Source organism: Sardina pilchardus, chromosome 23 (assembly GCF_963854185.1).
Source record: "Sardina pilchardus chromosome 23, fSarPil1.1, whole genome shotgun sequence".
Taxonomy (NCBI): Eukaryota; Metazoa; Chordata; class Actinopteri; order Clupeiformes; family Clupeidae; genus Sardina; species Sardina pilchardus.
The window spans coordinates 29,211,780-29,229,656 of record NC_085016.1 but is presented as its reverse complement, the minus strand read 5'-3'; the positions used below and the strand labels follow the sequence as shown (position 1 = coordinate 29,229,656).

The following is a 17,877-nucleotide window of genomic DNA, read 5'->3' as shown; positions in this document are numbered from 1 at the left end:
ATGTTGTACAGCTACATTTGTAAATAAAACTGGAAAAGATTTTTTTTTAAATGGGTTTTGATTTCAGGCTGTAAGACAAAAAAAAATAACTATTTCAAAAGGGTATGATAACTTTCTATAGGCACTGTACATTAGCCAAATATCAGATAATAGCCTACCGCAGTACAGTGAAATCACTTGATGGATATATTATTAATTTAAAAGTTAGTTCAAGTTTGAAACATTCACTTCCCTTAATGTGAATTTACTCTTTGCATTTCAGGTACAACATCTATTTTGATTCAAATTTCAGCTTGAGTAAACCCACATGATGCTGTTTATGCCTCAACTCACTGGACAGAAGTCAGGGTGGCATGGCAACACACACACACACACACACACACACACACACCAATTCTGGTGTTATGTCTTTCCATTAGTTCTATTCATGACATTGTTTGCTACTAGATGATAGCAATTCCACAGGATGATCGACAGGGGGAGGAAGACTCTAGGCAGAGCCGTCAGACTGTCTGATGTCAGCCACACTCTCCGGCACCCGTGCAGTCATGCCATCTAGTGCCTTTGTCAGGCATATCTGACAACCCAGGCGGGACCTGCGGGGGAAACAGAGGTGAGATGGGAGAGCACTGAGATGCATAGCAGCGACCCAATTAATTACCAGCCAATTGCAGTTGCAGTCAAAAATACATGCATATTAAGCATAATTGTGTACACTATAGTCCCTTTCCCACATAACTTCTAGAAGTTACCCGGACATATTTACCCGGGTAAAGGCACGACACGGACGTTTCCCACATGAGTTTTATGTCCGAGTGAGATACGGGTAATTGTGTTCACACTAGACCCGAGTAGGAGCCGCGAGGGGTGGGGCAATGTCAGCACTTGCAGGGGGAGGGAGATGACGCTAAATAAATGCGTTGTTGTGCTGTGTTGCTTGGATGATGCGAACTTACATCAGATCCAAAACATCATGAAACAACAGAAGTAGTTAGCTCGCTAGTCAGCGGGAGCTAGCATAGAGGGAAAAATAGCTAACCTACGACCACAGTAGGCTATGAACAAAGCTCTACTTCAACCCTCTCTGGTATAAACATCCAACATAACAAATTGATAGAAAATAATGACACACCTGGAAAATATAAACAGCACACAGAGGTCTGAGGCTTCTTCCCAACTCCTACAAAAAGCAACAATGCTAAATAACAGCGACGTTAACTATTAGCTGTTAATTGCTAACCACTGTAATAAACAGCTTGTTGCAATCTAATCGACAACACTTCAAGCTATTCACGTTTGCAAGGATAATACTGCCTGTCCCACAACAAACACAACAACCTGATTGCAGTTTAAATTTTTATTGTACGTACACAACAAAATGTCACTGTTTTCTGTACTCCGGTGTTCTCGTCTGTGTTCATACTCGTAGGGCAATGTTTATCGTTACCATGGCAATTTGTACTTTCTGCCTCGCGCTGCAAGCAGGCTGCAAGGACGCATTTCTATACGTCATCGGTACGCCCCCCATCTCTACCCAGAACTGTGCCGGCTGCGTTCCCACCTAAGCGCACCCGGGTAACATCTAGAAGTAGTACTAGGGGGCTAGTAGGGTGAGTTCCGGGTAAGAAAATACCCGAGTTTTGCGTTCCCACATACAGCCACCCGTTTGATATCCGTTTGACATCCGGATGTCTCGCTCATGTGGGAAAGGGACTTATGTCAGGTTTGCATATTCAAAATACATACTGTGTGAAACTCAGCAGGTTATTAATGATACCACAAATCACCTCCATGGTTTCTGCCATCAGTAACAAAACTTTGCACGATGGTGTATACATTTGCACACAAGTGCTCTTGTTCATCCCACCAATAAGAGGAATCTATGTGAGTAAAAAGCCAACCATGCAGGTACATAAACTTAGACAGACACATGACATCTAACCCTAAAGCAACACAACAGCAGTAAATAACTAACTAGGAATGCAATTCTTAAAAGGAATTACAAGTGCATGCAAAGTTGTTTCTAGGGTAATTGAGATGGTTGCTAGGGTAGACACGGTGGTTGCTATGCTAATTATGTGGTTTCTATTGGGGTTGCTAGAATAATCATGGTTGGTTGTTTCATACATGTGCATTTCAACACTACATTTTGGTCATTGCTTTTACCTTACCGAAAGAGATAGCCTACGCACGCCAGTTATGTATCCCCCTGCTGCCTATTGTGCATCAACAACACTCAATAACAGTTTATGTGACATGATAATTACTAAATTTCTTCCCAACAATGACAATAGCTAGTTCTGGAGCAGGCTATTCAACAAGCCCGCTTGCTGCCGGACACAGTGGCTGCACAGTCTGATCCTTTCACCAGATCCTTACTTTGTTTTTGGGTTGCCAGGTTTTATGACAAAAGGGCTAAAATTGAAAGGAAGTCATTGTGTATGAAATACACATTGTACACAATCTGGCAGAAAACAATGAATAAAACTAACAGAAAAAGAGTGAACAGATCAGTCATTTTAAAATTAAGCTTAAGTTGATGGTCACGCAAATTACAGGAGTTTTACGGGAGAAATAGCAAAATGGGAAGGCACCTTGAACTAAGGGAGAAACCCAGGAGTTGGCAAATATGCGATAACCAATATGTTGAACCAATGTCTACTTTAAAAGTGACAAATAGACAATACCTAATTGAAGTGCCTCAAGCATATCTTATTTTGTCAACTTCACCGGCAAGTTAAATGAAAGACGCTATATTTCTCAGGATTTCTCAGGAACAGAGGCATGTAGAAATAAACAAATTGACTGAGAGCTTGAAGTCTCTGGCACTCTGGGACAAAGCTTCCATAAACAGCGCCGCATTCAAAGTGTTAAGTGGGTAGCCCCTATGTTTGCCACTGTCGCATTTTGGCACTGATGTGTATGCTAAGTCACAGCACAGTTATGTTGGTGCATATAGGGTTTTTTTGCTTTTGTTTTTTGACAAATATGTCAAAAAGTAAAGTTCATGAACATGAACATGAACAGTATATTGCATAGGAGTCAAGAGTCAAGACCTATGAACCAGTGAAAAGACCAAAGCCTAATCCCACTGGTTCTGCCTGGAGTCGAATCATCTGCAGATAATCCCCTAGCCTTGATATCACTGCAAGGGCCACCTTTGCCTATGCCATATGATGAGAAAAAGGGTGGGGGACAGGAGCAACTCTCAAGCAGATGATACACGGCACAAGTTTTGGGCAATGTTACCGCCAATGGGTAACCAGGTCACAGGGCAACTGACGCAGAGTCATTCCGTGTCAAAACCAAGGCCTGTGAAATATTTCTGTGCAAATAATGTCTTCATATCTTTGTCAGACCTTGACATTCTTTCATTTTTTACAGCTTGAAAAACACATGCCATGTTTGGGCATTACTAGCTAATGTGTTCCCTAGCCTCCCCAAATTGTCTAGGTTGGAAGATCAACTCATAGTAAGCATGTGTAAACAATTTAAAGTCTGTACTAAAAGTCTCTTGACTTTCGAAAGGGCCCTAGATTTTGGAAAAATGTGCATTAAGTGTGATATTGAGGGTTTTAAAAAGTGTATCTTTTTCACTTGGTATCAGTCACTATTTTCTCTTCAAATAATTTGAAGTCTCAACAACAAATGACCATGACAAATAACAGGATAAAATAAGGCATGTTTGTATTTGTGTCATGTTCATGCAGCTGAAATGCTATGTGGGGTAGGTAGTAGGACCATGCAAATCTGTTTGGAAATAACAAAGTATATGGACATGTAGTGTGTAAAGCAGTGGTTCTTAACTGGTTTGGCCTAGGGACCCACAATTCCCTATGGTTATTAGGTTGCGACCCACTTTTTTGACAATTTGACATCACACTGTAACTGGATGTGAACACTGCACATAACATGAGATGGGCCTATAGGCCAGGTTTACAATGAGAAGACCAGATAACAATGCACAAATTAGGCCTACTAGTTCAGTGCCCATACAAACATTGTTTTCCAAGAAACTTGTTGCCAAATGACGTTGATGCAGGTAGATCATGTTAGATTGTGATGATGTAGAATCAAGCCTGTGCAGAGCTTTTTACTGTCTTTGCAAAGTAAAAAAAGTGAAGGGGAAAGGCAAAGATTAGTTACATAAAGGCGTTTGAGTTGCAGCTAATGGCAATATTAGACATTACATACCTGTGCGTTTTTGCTGTTGTTGGGAAATGATAGCCTAAAGCTAACCGTGGCCTAAAAGCTGACCATGGCAATGCCAGTGCTATGAACTCGGAAATGATGTTTGAATGAATATTATAAGCCATAGCCGATGTCGAGATAAAGTCAAGAACGGCCGTTTTAAATGCAAATCTTAACAGAATGCTACCGACATGTGTGTCGGCATTGCAAGATCAGGCAACAGAACTGCTAGGCAACCGCGGTTGTTGAGGAGTAGATGCAACGTTGACTTTAACAGCCTGCTTACCAACATGGGTGCATGTGTCAGACTCAGCATGTTTATCCAACATTAACAATCTTGAAACGGTCCGTTGTTTACGTGAGACGAGTGAGTGAGAAGGGGCGTGGCTAAAGTGCGGAGAGCGGTAGAATTGTGGGATTGTGGTAGAGTTGTTTTTTGCTTAATTTAACGATATTCTTGTCATTTTTTGTCCAAAAACGACTAAACTTTGCACTGCACTCACTTTTACCTTCGTTTGTGCCTTTCGTGTACACACAAACGGCAAATTTGCCTGAATACAATTCTTTCTGAAAACTCCGGCAAAAGTGGAGATATAAGAAAACTCTCGTTTTGCGTATTATGTGAACTGAGAAAAATTAAGTAGCCTTGCATCTGCGCAAAAGGTGTGGCCAATGTTTACATTTTACTTTGGCTATGGTGATCATTGATGCATTCAGAATAGCAGTTGCAAAATGTAATCTATTTTTGGTGCCAACCCTTTTCGTTTTTTTGCATTTGCAAACACAAAGTTGAAATGAAACAAGGAAGTGATTTGTTGATGTTGATATTTTCGGGATTCTGATTAGCTAATGTCAGCTCGAATTTCCTGTTACACCACAACCTACAGGTTTGGCATGCTCTTGACGGCATGTACACAGGTTAGTGTCAACAAAAACTTTTCTGAAAAGTGTGCACGATGTTAAATGTTAAATTGTTGAAAACGGAGGGAAGGAAATATTCGTTTATCAAAATACCCGTGTAGCCTATGCGTGAACGATCAACTAGTCCACAGTAGCCTATCTCTGCAACTGGGGTCAACGTTAAGCGGTTGAATGAAAAAATATACATATACAGTGGGTATAGTAAGTATTCACACCCATGCTAAAGTTGACTAAAAAGAGGAATATAAAATCATCTTTTGAGAATTGATTGTAATGCCTTAATTCAAAAAATGAGTAAAAATCAAACCGCTAAGGACACAACTTTTCTTTGTGATTGAAGAATGTATCGTAAATAGATAAATGTTCTTCCTTAAATACAGGTTGCATAAGTAATGGAACCCTATGTTAAATTCCCATAGGAGCAGGAGGATTTTTAATATGTTTTTATTTTTAAAGGCCAGCTATTTTATGGATCCAGGATATTATGCATCCTGATAAAGTTCCCTTGGCCTTTGAAATTAAAATAGCCCCACATCATCACATACTCTTCACCATAGCTAGAGATTGGCATGGTGCTTTTTCCAGTTAGCCTATTAGCCTGTTTGATGCTCATTGAGCTCAATGCAAATCAAACAGGCTAATAGGCTAACTGGAAAAAGCACCATGCCAATCTCTAGCTATGGTGAAGGGTATGTGATGATGTGGGGCTATTTTAATTTCAAAGGCCAAGGGAACTTTATCAGGATGCATAATATCCTGGATCCATAAAATAGCTGGCCTTTAAAAATAAAAACATATTAAAAATCCTCCTGCTCCTATGGGAATTTAACATAGGGTTCCATTACTTATGCAACCTGTATTTAAGGAAGAACATTTATCTATTTACGATACATTCTTCAATCACAAAGAAAAGTTGTGTCCTTAGCGGTTTGATTTTTACTCATTTTTTGAATTAAGGCATTACAATCAATTCTCAAAAGATGATTTTATATTCCTCTTTTTAGTCAACTTTAGCATGGGTGTGAATACTTACTATACCCACTGTATTTTTTACAACATCCCTTCGCGACCCACCCAGGACACCTCCGCGACCCACCAGTTAAGAAACACTGGTGTAAAGTACTAATATCGTACCAAGTTCCATTCACAGAATAAATGAATGTAGTTACAGGTGTTTTGGGAACACCAGAATAAACATTTACCAAAAAAAAAAAAATGTAGCACCAATTTTGGCGCCATTTTTAGCGTGTATGTCCGTGTCAGGGTAGACCTGCAATGCTGTGAAGATCTGTCCACTCAAGAAGACATGGGTGCTACTCACGTTTCAGTCAAGCCATAAGCAAGGTCCAGCATATCCATCTCCTCATCTGTTATTGGACCCAGCTGCTTGAACACCTCCTCATCAAAAATGACATGGCAGGTGGAGCAGGCCAGAGTTCCCTCACAGGCTCCTGAGAGTGTCAGAGAAAAGGAATAGGTTTTCATGGTAGACAAATTATAATAAACATTGTATGTGCTCACTTGCAACCAATCAGTCAAAGGAAGATACACACTCAAAGTATAGAGGTTCTGTCTTAGCCTGGCTAACGCCTCCCACTTCTCAAATGAGACGTGGTCTGGCAACCAGACGTTCATTTTCTCGTATTTGAAAAAATGCCCAGATCCGTTCATTGGGCGCCACAGATGTCTATCAAATGCGCATAGCTCACCCAACTCGTTCGTATGCAACGCTAAGGGCTGCCGTAAATCCTTTGGCGTCGAATGTAGACGCAAGAAGGCAACGGAAACTTCTCGGATGTTCTGTGATTGGTTCGCCAACATCAGGCGAACATTTGGGCGTTAGTTTCCAGACTGGCTTAGCAGCGGGATTGAAATCACCGCGCAAGGCAGTATGGGAAAACCCAGGCTAGTTCTGTCTAGCCTTTTGTGATTAAAATTAGTGTCAACATTCAACAATTAAAGGTAGTTTCTAGGGCTGGGCGATAATTCGATCTCAAAATCAGGATCGCGATAACATTTTGAACGATTTTATATGATATATATTTTAAAGTATGTTGTTTGGGATTTTTTGCCTTTATTCATAGGATAGTGATGAGTGAGACAGGAAACAAGTGGGAGAAAGAGATGGGGTGGGATCTGGAAACTCGGCACTCGGACCTGTTCATGGCATTAGCGCTGTAGCCTGTTGGGCCACAGTTGCGAGTTGCGTAATTATTGCAAGTATTGGTTTATAAAATATGTATGTGAAATCTGCACAGTACAAGTTCTGTATTTTGACTGTTTGTCTATGCATTCGGTTTCCTTCATTAGAATCAATAAAAATGCCATAGAAAATGCTGTGAACACCTGATTATGCATGGAAAGTCATATACCGTGAAACAGTTTTGAAAAATACAGTGATAACCATTTTTGGTCATACTGCCCAGCATTAATCTCTTGTTTCTTCAAGTTTCAGGATGTCCCTCACAAATAGCACCATCTGAAAAACTACATATCGTGATACGAATCGAGAATCGATCAATATGGGAAAACATATTGTGATAAAAAAAAAAATGCCCTAGGGCTTGGTGTCAGAAGTAACGGGAGCGTCATCAGGGGACAGTGTGGACGATGTCACCGGAGCAGAAACAGTGTAAAGATGGTAAGGACTGTATCCAGCAGGAAGAACAGCAGGTGGGGGACCTTCCTCATGGCATTGGGGTATCGAGGCCCAATGTACCTCAGCTACCAGCGGCGGTGGTGGTAGAAGGACCCCAGCTTCACCCATCGGCTGCAGAGGACCTCCTACACTTCATGGCCTTGGTTGAGAGAGTGGCAGCGACGTGCAGAAGGCCAGGGTCTACAGGGACCCGGCTTCGAGTGGCCCTGCTTTGGGGGGCTGGGCTCTTCCTCGGGACGACATGCGTCGTCTGTAGAGGAGGGGGGAAATGTAATGGTGCTGCTGCCCATTACGGCAACAGTTGATTCACTCAGGAACTAAGACGGACAACATGATTTAAAAACACATTTTATTTGCACACAGGACTACATTAGTTGTGATCCTTGCTTTCAGGGTGGCAACTGAGGGTTGAGGACACATGGACATTTAACAAACACGAGTTGCGCGTTTACTTCCTGGTCTGGGGACTGACAAAAGACCCGACGGGAAGTTGCGAGGGACATTTGAACTGTATGGAGTGTGACATCATCGACGGGCAGAGATCAAGTGTGTAGGACAATGGGGGTGTTTGAGACTTTTCTAAAATGTATGCTATTTATTGGTTAAGCAAATCATGTAAGCTGATTGTCTTGTGAGGAAACACTAATTGCCTTGGAGTATGGACTATGTTTGTGACTATTTACAGTACAGACCAAAAGTTTGGACACACCTTCTCATTCAATGAGTTTCCTTTCTTTTCATGACTATTGATATTGTAGACCTACAATGAAGGCATCAAAACTATGAATTAACACATGTGGAAATATGTACTTAACAAAAAAGTGTAAAACAACTGAAAATATGCCTTATATTCTAGTTTCTTCAAAGTAGCCACCTTTTGCTCTGATTACTGCTTTGCACACACTCTGCATTCTCTTGATGAGCTTCAAGAGGTAGTCACCTGAAATGGTTTCCACTTCACATGTGTGCCCTGTCAGGTTTAATAAGTGGGATTTCTTGCCTTATAAATGGGGTTGGGAATCAGTTGTGTTGTGCAGAAGTCAGGGGTGATACACAGCTGATAGTCCTACAGAATAGACTGTTAGAATTTGTATTATGGCAAGAAAAAAGCAGCTAAGTAAAGAAAAACGAGTGGCCATCATTACTTTAAGAAATGAAGGTCAGTCAGTCCGAAAAATTGGGAAAACTTTGAAAGTGTCCCCAAGTGCAGTCGCAAAAACCATCAAGCGCTACAATGAAACTGGCCGTCCCAGGAAAGGAAGACCAAGAGTCACCTCTGCTACGGAGGATAAGTTCATCCGAGTCACCAGCCTCAGAAATCGCAAGTTAACAGCAGCTCAGATTAGAGACCAGGCCAATGCCACACAGTTCTAGCAGCAGACACATCTCTAGAACAACTGTTAAGACGAGACTGCCTGAATCAGACCTTCATGGTAGAATAGCTGCTAGGAAACCACTGCTAAGGACAGGCAACAAGCAGAAGAGACTTGTTTGGGCTAAAGGACGCAAGGAATGGACATTAGACCAGTGGAAATCTGTGCTTTGGTCTGATGAGTCCAAATCTGAGATCTTTGGTTCCAACCACCGTGTGGACTGCAGAGTGAAGGCAAAAGGACCAACAAGTGCTAAGCATCTCTGGAACTCCTTCAAGACTGTTGGAAGACCATTTCAGGTGACTCTTGAAGCTCATCAAGAGAATGCCAAGAAGCAGTATTAAAAGTAAAAGGTGGCTACTTTGAAGAACCTGAAATATAAGACATATTTTCAGTTGTTTCACACTTTTTTGTTAAGTATATAATTCCACATGTGTTAATTCATAATTCTAATGCCTTCGGTATGAATCTACAATTTTCATAGTCATATACACTACCGTTCAAAAGTTTGGGGTCACCCAGAAAATGTTGTGTTTTCCATGAAAAGTCACACTTATTTACCACCATGAGTTGTAAAATTAATAGAAAATATAGTCAAGACATTGACAAGGTTAGAAATAATGATTTTTATTTGAAATAATATTTTTTTTCCTTCAAACTTTGCTTTCGTCAAAGAATCCTCCATTTGCAGCAATTACAGCATTGCAGACCTTGGGCATTCTAGCTGTTAATTTGTTGAGGTAATCAGGAGAAATTTCACCCCATGCTTCTAGAAGCCCCTCCCACAAGTTGGATTGGCTGGATGGACACTTCTTGCGTACCATACGGTCAAGCTGCTCCCACAACAGCTCAATGGGGTTTAGATCTGGTGACTGCGCTGGCCACTCCATTACAGATAGAATACCAGCTGCCTGCTTCTTCTCTAAATAGTTCTTGCACAACTTGGAGGTGTGCTTTGGGTCATTGTCCTGTTGTAGGATGAAATTGGCTCCAATCAAGCGCTGTCCACAGGGTATGGCATGGCGTTGCAAAATGGAGTGATAGCCTTCCTTATTCAGAATCCCTTTAACCCTGAACAAATCTCCCACCTTACCAGCACCAAAGCAACCCCAGACCATCACGTTACCCCCACCATGCTTGACAGATGGCGTCAGGCACTCTTCCAGCATCTTTTCAGTTGTTCTGCGTCTCACAAATGTTCTTCTGTGTGATCCAAACACCTCAAACTTCGATTCGTCCGTCCATAACACTTTTTTCCAATCTTCTTCTGTCCAATGTCTGTGTTCTTTTGCCCATATTAATCTTTTTCTTTTATTGGCCAGTCTTAGATATGGCTTTTTCTTTGCCACTCTGCCCTGAAGGCCAGCATCTCGGAGTCGCCTCTTCACTGTAGATGTTGACACTGGCGTTTTGCGGGTACTATTTAATGAAGCTGCCAGTTGAGGACCTGTGAGGCGTCTATTTCTCAAACTAGAGACTCTAATGTACTTATCTTCTTGCCGAGTTGTGCAGCGGGGCCTCCCACTTCTCTTTCTACTCTGGTTAGAGCCTGTTTGTGCTGTTCTCTGAAGGGAGTAGTACACACCGTTGTAGGAAATCTTCAGTTTCTTGGCAATTTCTCGCATGGAATAGCCTTCATTTCTAAGAACAAGAATAGACTGCCGAGTTTCACATGAAAGTTCTCTTTTTCTGGCCATTTTGAGCGTTTAATCATCCCCACAAATGTGATGCTCCAGATACTCAACTAGCTCAAAGGAAGGTCAGTTTTATAGCTTCTCTAACCAGCTAAACTGTTTTCAGCTGTGCTAACATAATTGCACAAGGGTTTTCTAATCATCCATTAGCCTTCTGACCCAATGAGCAAACACATTGTACCATTAGAACACTGGAGTGATAGTTGCTGGAAATGGGCCTCTATACACCTATACATCTATAAGTAGATATTGCACCAAAAAACAGACATTTGCAGCTAGAATAGTCATTTACATTAGCAATGTATAGATTAGTTTAAACTTAGATTAGTTTAAAGCACTGTTTAAAAAAAACAGTGTTTTTCTTTCAAAAATAAGGAAATTTCTGGGTGACCCCAAACTTTTGAGCGGTAGTGTAGTATGAAAATAAAGAAAAGTCTTTGAATGAGAAGGTGTGTCCAAACTTTTGGTCTGTACTGTATAAGAAGATTATGTTTATTCTGTTAGATAATTGATTTATTGTTTGCAATGGTTCAGGCCAGGGATTTAAAGGGATATTCCGCCATTTTTGGAAATACGCTCATTTTCCACCTCCCCTCGAGCAAAACAATCGATATTTACCTTGTTCCCGTTCATCCAGCCATTCTGTGAGTCTGGTGATACAACTTTTAGCTCCAGCCTAGCATAGATCATTGAATCGGATTAGACCATTAGCTTCTCGCCTGCTAGCTTCATGTTTAAAAGTGACTAAGATTTCTGGTAATTTTCCCATTTAAAACGTGTCTCCTCTCAAGTTAGAAAGTGCCATAAGACCAACTGAAAATGAAACCTGCCGTTTTTCTAGGCTGATTTGACATGGAACTACACTCTCATCTGGCGTAATAATCAAGGCAACTTGCAACCTACTGGCACTACTACTGCTTGTTGTCTATGGGGACTATTTTCAGATGCTGCGTACGATATCACGGCGCCTTCAGTACGTTTGCAAGTTGTCTTGATTATTACGCCAGATGAGAGTGTAGTTCCATGTCAAATCAGCCTAGAAAAGCGCCAGGTTTCATTTTCAGTTGGTCTTATTGCACTTTCTAACTTGAGAGGAGACACGTTTTAAATGGGAAAATTACCAGAAACTCTCACTTTTAAACATGAAGCTAGCAGGCGAGAAGCTAATGGTCTAATCCGATTCAATGATCTATGCTAGGCTGAAGCTAAAAGTTGTATCGCCAGACTCACAGAATGGCTGGATGAACGGGAACAAGGTAAATATCAATTGTTTTGCTCGAGGGGAGGTGGGAAATGAGCGTATTTCCAAAAATCGCGGAATATCCCTTTAAAGTCGCTGGGGGGGAGTATGGCAGTGAGAGGTAGAATGGTCTGAGGTGAGCCACTGTGCACCTGCTAGAGGCCTAATACTCTGTCTGCTTGAAACGTACCTTATAATTGAAGGGGATTTGTTAAGGTTCATTTTGCTATGTTTTTGGAGAGTTTGATTGATTTGGAGCTATGGTTTGGAGTTTTGTTTTTGTTTTTTTCTTTTATTTGTCCAATTTCTCCTTATGGGCGTGCTACATGCTAACTACGGTGGAAATAAATCGCTGCATTCTTCTTCTTAACATCAACACTGTCTACCTGTATTTCCATCACGGCAAAGCATCATCCAGCCCTAGTAGATTTATATGCACAGGAGAGATGGTAAATCACACAGCGACCAATCAACAACCAAGTCTATATACCGTCAAAACCAAAACAGCCTTCAAGAACATTTACTGTGTTTCTCAAGTAGGATCCTAGCCCATGCTGCCTTGTGCGCCCCAACACCTGCCCTGATTACCTGTGATAAGCCATGTCTGCAGCACTCATTCCCAGATTGATACGAAATCACCATGGTTCACATGTGCCCCTCCCTTCCAAATTTCAGAACGTCCCGCCCATTTTGAAAGCCTTTTTCAGAAATGTGAAGTGGGTGGAGTTATGAGGTGCAGTTACACTTTAATTACAAACGATTTAAAAAGTTAATTTTAACACCTGTCTGCCATAGCCCTTCTCATCTCGTGTACCCCCTAGAAGCAGCTCACGTACCAGTTTGGGAATCCCTGATCTAAGGGGAAATTAAACTGTCGCTGAAAAACATATTGCATTCATTGGACGCAGCCAGAAGAAAGAGAAGCCTGTAGGCTACATCCAGGCATTTTTAAACTTTAACCTGGTTAGAGGAGAGTGGAAACAAATAATTTAGCTCACCAAATCCATCAAAATCCAAGTCTTGGTCAACGATTATATCCAGTAAGGTGTCTCCAGGGTTGCCCTTTACTGTAATCTTCTCTCCATCACGATTAATGAAGTTCACAGTTACCTTATTTTCTGACCTATTAAAAAAAAAGTGGTCATGAAATACACAGAGTGATTATCCATGGAACAATCAAGCAAACATGGATGCGCAGACCACTCAAAATCGCTGTGCACAAAATTGTTCAGGCTGTGCACAAAATTAAATAATGCTAATCTGATCTATAGGGCTTCAATTGGTCGTCATTGTTGATTATGAACATTTCATTCTTGATACGTCATACAAGGCAAGAAATAGAATTATGATAATAAAGTCCTACTGTGGAAACTTACTCTAGATTCATCAGACATGAAGTGAAATATTTTGTTAAACCATATTTTGTTTTAATGTTGATAATTACGGCTAACAGCTCATGAAGACCAAAACTGAGAACAAAGTTGGAATCATTAGACTAAAGGAGTCTTAATACAGAAATGTCAACTTCACTTATCTCAAATAGTCAAAATGTCCAATCTTATCCAAATTTAGTATACGATCAATATGACATTCTTTGGATGCTCAGAGAATTTCATGAAATTTCTTCCATAGGGTCTGCAGCCATAACCGTAATAGGTACAGACACTACATTTTCACTGCATGACAAAATCAAATCAATGCATGACAAAACAATCCTGGCCAATTTCTGACCATTGGGGGCGACATCAAATGCAAATCTCCAGAGGCCGGTTACACCAGCTGGTATTTTCTTACACCTGGTCCAAATTCCATCATATTTATCATTTATATTTATATATAATTACCATCATATACATTTCTGGTCAAAACCCCAGCACTACCAGAGACAGTTGATAAACTACTCTTTGACTGACATGCATGTCATAGTCACTGAGACCAACATCTTTAACAATATGTTTAAAGAAATAACTAAAATAGTAGTTTGGCTATCACCATACCATGCTCAATCTTTTAAGATTGAACATTAGTCTGGGGAGTTTGCTCTTTTTCCAGCCTGAGCTTCAGGGCAGAATCCAAATCAAAGGCAAATCAGGCAGGGTTTACCCAACCTACTAGAATAGCCTACCACTTGTCAGTTGTCACAATATCTGGCTGGTAGCCTACTGTATTTCCGCCTCGATTACGACTCTGACGCTAAAAACTCCCAAGTTATGGTGTAAGGAATAGCCTACTCAGCATGAGTGGCATATTCTCCTTCGCCAGTACACGTATGGACACATAACAAGATACTGTTCTACAAAGAAAACATGCACAAAGAATACCGGCTCTTGGGTACACAAACTGTAACATGGACAAAGGTAAAAGGGTCATATGAAAAGGTGGAGTAATCTGGAAGCCTCTCAAAGGTCATTTTATTCAAATCAAACCTTTCCTTATCAACGTGCTCCCACCCTCGGAGGCCATTGTGCCACATACGAATTGTTTCTTTCATTTGATTCTTTAGGCCTCCCCATATTGATGCGGAGCTGTCGACTGGCGTATAGCTACATAAATATTAAATAAGCCAACTATGCTAGCACTGATATTGATTACAATATCAAGTTTTACCTACACCATTTCGATAACTGAACCCTCAAGATAATAGTAACAAGGCTTTGCCACCCTAATTACAGCAGAGACACTTATGCTTTAAAAATACTTTTGGTTACAGTTTCAAACTTCATGACGTTATCTGAACACTGCTAGCTAGCTTGTTCCAACAAACTTAGCTTACACTGTGGCAAAAGGAGGCTGTCTGGAAATTGTGGTTTAACGTTAACGTCTACGGTTTTAGTTTCTGATCTTACAGCACAGACAGATACTATACATTCACATTAATACAGTCGATGTTGTACTCTCACTCCATTCACTGCCAAGATGGGGGCATTCGTTATGAAATGGACAAGGTCGAGGCATAGCTATCAAGTTAACGTAACGTTAGCTGTTTATCCTACCTTAGGTAACGTTAATAGCATGCATTGGCTAAGGTTAGAGAATGTCTCTTACGTGAAAATGACATCGTGTAACTGTACAATTTGTATGATAACCAAGAAAAGAAAGTGGTTGACAAGAGGAAGTAGCAGCTAAATGCCCAGATTATTTGAGACATCTATTTAAGCCAACCTCACACAGTTGCTTACCTTAAAGGTTGGGTGACAGTCGTACATATTCCTCGACGGAAAGTCCGAGCTTGTACACATGCGAAGGACCTTTTTGAAGAAATGTTAGTTGTGATACATCTGCAGAGTGCTAAACTTTGTGACGAGGATAACATCAACAGTCGCTTTGAAGCCGACATAAAAGACATGACTAGGTGGACAAGTTAGCTATCCTATAGTTCTGCGCAGACGACCTTTCGAACTAACGTAACGCTAAAAAGACTTTCTGGGTTCAACCCACTGGCCCAACTAGCACACCAGTTAGACAGCCGTCTAGTTATAACACCCACACATAGCCTACATTTGATGTTTTGGTTTAACGTTAAATTCTGGTAGCTGCTATGTGAGCTCCAACCTCTGTACGCAAGCGAACGAGCTGTTATACATAATATGCTTGCCGGTTTAGTTGATTAACTTAACGTTAGCCCTTTTCGTAGCCTACCTTATTGCATAATAATACTACAATGACAATGCAGCACCAAGATGATCCGAATCAGCTTACTGTCTTAAACTAAAATAAGATGTCTAAAACGCGCTTCTCGTGAAATTTACTTTGAGCCACGGCAGACTAGACAACATGCCAGCCTATACCACGTTGTTTGATCAGCAGACTAACTTAGCTAGATCTCGAAGTCTCAAAAACATAACGTTAACGTTATCATGGAGTTTTTGATGCTGCAAATGCAAAGGATTCAAAATGCAGCCGCAAGCAGCGATGACGGGCCCGAGCACATATCCGAGATCCGCTTCGAACGTTGGGAAGGCCCATTCATATTTGGAACTTTCTGCAGCACTGATGAGCTGTAATTGGCTGGGTGAACCCTGCCTTAACTTCAAAGGAATTTGACTTTCGCCTGGCAGCTCAGGCTGGAAACCAGCATCTATTAGTGCGTTCATGCACATCGGACCTTCGGAAATTTCTGACCTCCGATAGCGGAAAAATGACATGAACGCTAGGTCGGGTTGGAATTTTTGCTCGGATCCTCGTGCGGAAGTTTTGTGCCCCGAGGTGTCCGACTTGACGTCACTATCATATTCTCCAACCACGATGGCCTCCCTTGCAACAACACAAGAGCTGAATTTCACTGTCATTACGAATAGGCTAGGTAATTTGTCACTAAATTAACAACACAGATAGAAACACTCGCCCAAGACATTTTTCTTCCTGCTCAACCATAAGCAGTTCTAATAACGTATTTATGCGTTTCCTGTAGGCTATTTATTTTCCGAACTGATCTCATGGACACACTTTTTTCGGAGGTCGGGACTTTTTAAAGGCGGGTCCTCCGAGGTTCCGAGCTGCTCCGTTTACTGCCAGAACCTTTGGCTCCAATCAGAAACGGCCATACTCTCCTGGCACGCTATTGGCCGGTGACCTGTTGATGACGAAACATAAGCGAGAGACCTATCGAGCTCAATGGCTTCTTTAGTTTATCAAACAAATCGATCGCGTGTTTGATAATACCACCCACTTTCATGTTACTTCTGCAAACCCATAGATAGTACGGGTTTCCTGTTTTCCTGAGATTTTGTGTCGCTCCGCAAATAATTTGTCACCTGGATAGTTGGTCTGATTGGTTGAACTATCCAATTGCAATTAGGCCTACATTCTTGTGCAATAGAAACAAAGCGCAGTCTCCCCAGACTAATCATTCTATTAAATGTCGGTGGTCGATGAATCCGAGTCCGTTCTCCCAACATCCGTTGTAGCCTATGCGTTCTGTTGCAACAGTTGGGGAAAACATGGATACCCAGCTAACAATTTCTGGTTAGGAGAACGTTTTTAGAACGTTTTTTTCCTGGTTAGGAAAACGTTGCCTGAAAGTTGCGAAAGTTGCCACAAGGTTCCCCAGGAAAGTTTTCTTGACGAAAATACAACGTTTTTTTCTGGTTGTTTATTTTGGTTAGCAGAACGTTCTCCTACCCTTTAGGGAACTTTACTATATTTGGTTGCATTAATGTTCCCCTAACCTCCCAGCAACAAAGTGTAAAGGGGGAAAAAATATGTAGAATTATCGTGACATCGAGGCATGGCTCCGCTGTACACTTGCCGTCTGCGGCGACAGCCTATCTGCAACCTGGGAGAGCGAGCGTCTCTGATGACTAAGGCAATGACATTATAGACTTGTACACGCATGTAAATTCACTTACCATTAGCTGCTTGCTGAACTGCGACGAATACGGCTTGTTACCATGTTTTAGTGTCAGTTAAGTATTTAAATGCGGTTAGGTCTAATACTTTCTTGCGGTGTCTTTTCCTATAATAAACGATTAGTCAGATCAAAACATAAGCAGAGCAGGCGCTAGCCTAACACACTGTTTCAACATTCAAAACAGGCTGTTTTTATTGCATCGTATGCCATTAAAAGTCCTCGGTTCAGAATTATGATGGATTTTGGTTTATTTTGTTTTAAATTGGGACTGGGAATTGTGGGATAGCCTGAGTGAACAGCACAGTAACATAGGCTATAACTTGGACTACGTGTTAATATAAAACAATTCTCCCCCGGGAACATTGTGCTGTTTAAGATGCAGTCTCACCGTTTGAGAAAGAATTCATTGGAGTCCTCATCATCATATTTTCGTAACAAATAAAGCTTTA

General features: G+C 41.2%; 1 protein-coding gene across 1 annotated transcript; it reads right to left on the bottom strand.

Annotated features, from left to right (window-relative positions):
- Positions 1 to 105: 105 nt before the first annotated feature.
- Positions 106 to 16,252, bottom strand: LOC134071047 (adrenodoxin-like). Its single transcript, XM_062527610.1, has 4 exons — positions 15,258 to 16,252; positions 13,077 to 13,201; positions 6,434 to 6,563; positions 106 to 596 (listed from the first exon to the last, which is right to left on the bottom strand). Exons 1-4 carry the CDS (start codon positions 15,422 to 15,424, stop codon positions 491 to 493), a joined length of 528 nt encoding a protein of 175 aa, XP_062383594.1. The 5' UTR covers positions 15,425 to 16,252; the 3' UTR covers positions 106 to 490.
- Between the last annotated feature and the right edge of the window lie 1,625 nt (positions 16,253 to 17,877).